At 37.7% G+C, this 4321-nt stretch overlaps 1 protein-coding gene across 1 annotated transcript; it reads right to left on the reverse strand.

The window, feature by feature from the left end:
- Positions 1–1187: 1187 nt before the first annotated feature.
- LOC111954395 (trace amine-associated receptor 1-like) lies at positions 1188–2836 on the reverse strand. Its single transcript, XM_023974111.3, has 2 exons — positions 2600–2836; positions 1188–2346 (listed from the first exon to the last, which is right to left on the reverse strand). Exon 2 carries the CDS (start codon positions 2321–2323, stop codon positions 1298–1300), a length of 1026 nt encoding a protein of 341 aa, XP_023829879.1. The 5' UTR covers positions 2324–2346; positions 2600–2836; the 3' UTR covers positions 1188–1297.
- Positions 2837–4321: the final 1485 nt, after the last annotated feature.

The raw sequence follows: 4321 nt of genomic DNA on the forward strand, positions 1-4321 counted from the left end.
AGGGCCAACTGGATTATACTTGTTTTTTAAACCTACACACCTGTGTCTGATATGGTTTAATAAAGGACTGAGAACAAAGGCACATGTCACACTTCTTTGTCAGTACTGATTTTAGACATACAGTGAGCTCCAAAAGTATTGGAACAAATTCACTTATGTGTATTAAAGTAATAAAAAGTTATGTTTTTGGTCTCATATTCATGGCACGCAATGACTACATCCAGCTTGTGACTCTACAAATTTGTTGGATGCATTTGCAGTTTTTTTCTCGGTTGTGTTTCAGATTATTTTGTGCCCAAAWMATATGAATGGTACATAATGTATTGTGTCATTTTGGAGTCACGTTTTATTGTAAATAATAATAGAATATGTTTCTAAACACTTATTTTGTTGTTATATTTTACCGCCTTTTTCTTCCCAATTACGATCTTGTCTCATCGCTGCAACTCCCCAATGTGCTCGGGAGGCGAAGGTCGAGTCATGCGTCCTCCGAAACATGACCCGCCAAACCGTGCTTCTTAACACCCGTCCGCTTAACCTAGAAGCCAGCTGCACCAATGTGTTGGAGAAAACACCTTTCAACTGACGACCAGAGTCAGTCGCTAGAGCTCAAGTAGTCGCTAGAGCTCGATAAGCCAAGGAAAGCCTCCCCCCCCTGGGCAAACCCTCCCCTAACCCGGACGACGCTGGGCCAATTGTGCACCGTCCTATGGGACCCCCGGTCTGCAATGACGCCTCAAGCACTGTGATGCATTTCTAAACACCTCTACATTAATGTGGATGCTATTATGATTAGGGATAATCCTGAATGAATCGTGAATAATGATGAGTGAGAAAGTTAGATGCACAAATATCATACCCTCAAGACATGCTAAACTCGCACCATTACAATAACGGGAGGTTAGCATGTGTTGGGTGTATGATATTTGTGCGTGGTAACTTTCTCACTCATAATTTAAAGTATAAGTGACAACAAAATTACACAACACATTATTTACCATTCATTTCTATTGATAGAATTTGTAGAGTCCCAAGCTGGATGTAGTCATTGTTGCGTGCAATGAATATGGGACCAAAAACCTAACTTTTTACTACTTTAATGCACATAAAGGTGAATTCATTCAAATACTTTTGGTTTACTAAAATGGGTGGACTATGTACAAAAAGGGCTGTAATTTCTAAACAATTCACCCGATATGGTTCAAAATATCCTCAAATTTCATATCCAAAGTGCTGGAGTACAGAGCCAAAACAACAAAACGTGTCTCTGTCTCAATACTTCTGGAGCTCACTGTATTTATTCTGAAAACAATTGTATTTCTGAAGAGTCAGGTTGAAATATTTGACCAGAAATTATAATTCTAAACGCCCTCCTGAACCAACTGTAATAGAATGCATACACCATAGGATTAATAGTTGAATTCAAATAGCCAAGCCATATAAGTGTTTCAAACAAAACGGGTGGGGTAGAGTAATTAATAAAAGGATCAATGCTGTTGACGACAAAAAAGGGTGTCCAGAATGATAGAAATACCCCCATAATGACAGCAAGTGTTTTGGTGGCCTTCCTCTGTGATTTGCCTACAGAGTTCTGATTGGTTGTACCCTGAATTGAGCGTGCCTGTCTCTGTGCTATTAGGAAAATCTTTAGGTAAATGCTAAGCATGCCTACTCCTGGGATGTAGAATGAGAGAACAAAAGACGCAGTACTCAATGGTTTGTTTTGAAACAAAATACATTCTCCCTCACTGGCAACATTTTTATAGTAAAAATCCTCCATGCCCCAAGTATTGAGCTCCAGAAATACTATACCAAACACTACTATAGCAGAACCAGTCCAGGTGACCAGCATCATAATCAGAACAATGTGAACAGTTATTTTAGTTCTATAAAGGAGAGGGCGACACACTGCATAATACCGGTCAATAGAAATGAAACACAAGTTAAGAATGGATGTATTGCACAACATGACATCAGTGCTGGTGTAGATTTTACAGAATAAATCCCCAAAATACCAGCAGCTTTCCGCTGAATATACCATTCTGGGAGGCATCACTAAAACCCCCAAGAGGAGGTCTGACACAGCCAGAGAGAGGATGAGGTAGTTGGTCGGGGTGTGGAGCTGTTTGAAGTGGATGATGGGAATGATTACAAGAAGGTTGCCACACACTGTGAGAACAGACATTGAGCCAAGTAAGAGATAAAGTAATACTCGTATTYTTGGAGGAAAGATTGATCTTTTGCAAGACCCATTRACTGATTCAAAACATAGAAGTATATTCTCAACAATATCAGCCTTGCTGAGACTGATTCCTGGTTCCATGGTCGTGGTTGAAAGAATCTTATCTGAAATATGAAAGATACATTATTGTATGTTAACATCAATTATAGAATATTTGTTGGAAATTATTACATTATGWTGGATGATTTAATTAAACAAATTCAAATGCTGTATTTTTGTCACTTGATAAAATGTATTAAAATGTACATTACTTTTGCTWATTCGTTGGAAATATTACCACAAACACCGAAAGGGAAGTGTTTTMCCATTTCAAAAGATAGTTAATACATTTTTTCTGTTCAATTCAGCATACCTTACCTCTCAGCCATGCAGATGGTGATGTATCACATGTAAACCCTTTTTCTCTGGTCGCAATGTGATGCAAATGTGAACTTGACTCTTGTGCTTTTGTACCTGTAGTGTATTACCATAATGATGATCACAATATAACGTTGACCAATCAGACATTGCTACATTCAACTCTACATAATAAATCTGTAGCAGAGCACTAAAGTTAATGATGTCATACTTGTAACCACTCCCTTCAAGAGGATATGATAGTCCCTTTCATCAGCCACAAGGCCATCCAATCAGTTAGTTCATTACACATTTGACTGTTTTTGCCAAATTTGCTACAATAATTTGATTTAAGGTGCTGGATTCAATCRGTATTGCAGAAGTTCCGCAATGTAGCCCAATTAACATTTTAAAACAATGTTCTATTCACAGCATTATCAGGAATTACCTTTACATTTTAAGCGCACTACAGTGCAGAATTTCAGAGATAAGGCTTGAATCCAGCACTACCCCACAAGACCAGACTTGTGGTTACACGTAAGAGAAATGACTGATAGGGTTATAATACCTACAGRAACCRCCTCCTCATTCCAAATATTGGTGATCCAAATGCACCTTGATCCTGAATGATTTGTCTGCTGATATGGTAGWAGGTTACACAGAKTACACAGAACACAGAGCCATTTTAATGTGAGATCATTGCTCAGCTCTTTCGGGTTACTAGGTACTCGTCATGTTCAGGCAAGTGCACAGATAGGGCTCAACCAGCTCCCGAGCAGCTGCTCTTTTGCCCGCTTATGAAAAGTGTCCTTGCAGCTTGGTGGATTTTTAAATTTTTTATGAATAATACAAATGTAATAAATTGTGTCTTTTAATTTTTTATGTAACGAATTGCACATCAAGATTCCTGTAAAGCTTAGAGAGGATCTCATGTTAAATACTGTTGAAGTAATATGGCTACAGGTTCATCTGCCTCACCTAAAGCCCATTCTTGTTGGAAGCTGCTATAGACCATCAATTAACAGTCAGTATCTGAATAAAATGTGTGAAATGATTGATAATGTATTTAATATCAACAGAGAGGTATATTTTCTTGCAAACAGAGGAAGATCTTCAAAGGTAAGTGATTTATTTTATCGCTATTTCAGATTTTTGCGACGCCTCTGCTGGTTTGGAAAATGTTTTTAATACTGGTGTATGCGGGGCGCTGTCCTCAGATAATTGCATGGTATGCTTTCGCCTTTTTGAAATCTGACAACACGGTTGGATTAACAAGAAGTTAAGATTTGAAATGATGTAGGACACTTGTATGTTCATGAATGTTTAATATTACAATTTTGTAATTTGAATTTTGCGCGCTCCAGCTTCACCGGATGTTGTTGATTTTGATCCCGGTAATGGGATCTGTGACTATTAAGCATTCACCCATTAAGAAAATGACTGTAAAATCTTTTAAATCCCTGTGGCTTGATGAGGAATTGAAACTTTGTATGGTTGAGAGGAATTAGGCAAAAGGAATGGCAAATAAGTCCGGCTGCACAACCGATTGGCAAACGTACTGCAAATTAAGAAATCAATTGACTAAATGGAATAAAAAGAACAAGAAACTATACTATGAAACAAAGATAAATGATATAAAAAATTATAGTGAAAAGCTTTGGAGCACCTTAAATAAAAAAAATTGGCCAAAAAGGCAAACTCAGCTTCATCATTCAATAAATTAGATGGCTCACTCATCACAAA

The sequence above is a fragment of the Salvelinus sp. IW2-2015 genome, linkage group LG28 (genome assembly GCF_002910315.2).
Source record: "Salvelinus sp. IW2-2015 linkage group LG28, ASM291031v2, whole genome shotgun sequence".
Lineage (NCBI taxonomy): Eukaryota > Metazoa > Chordata > Actinopteri > Salmoniformes > Salmonidae > Salvelinus > Salvelinus sp. IW2-2015.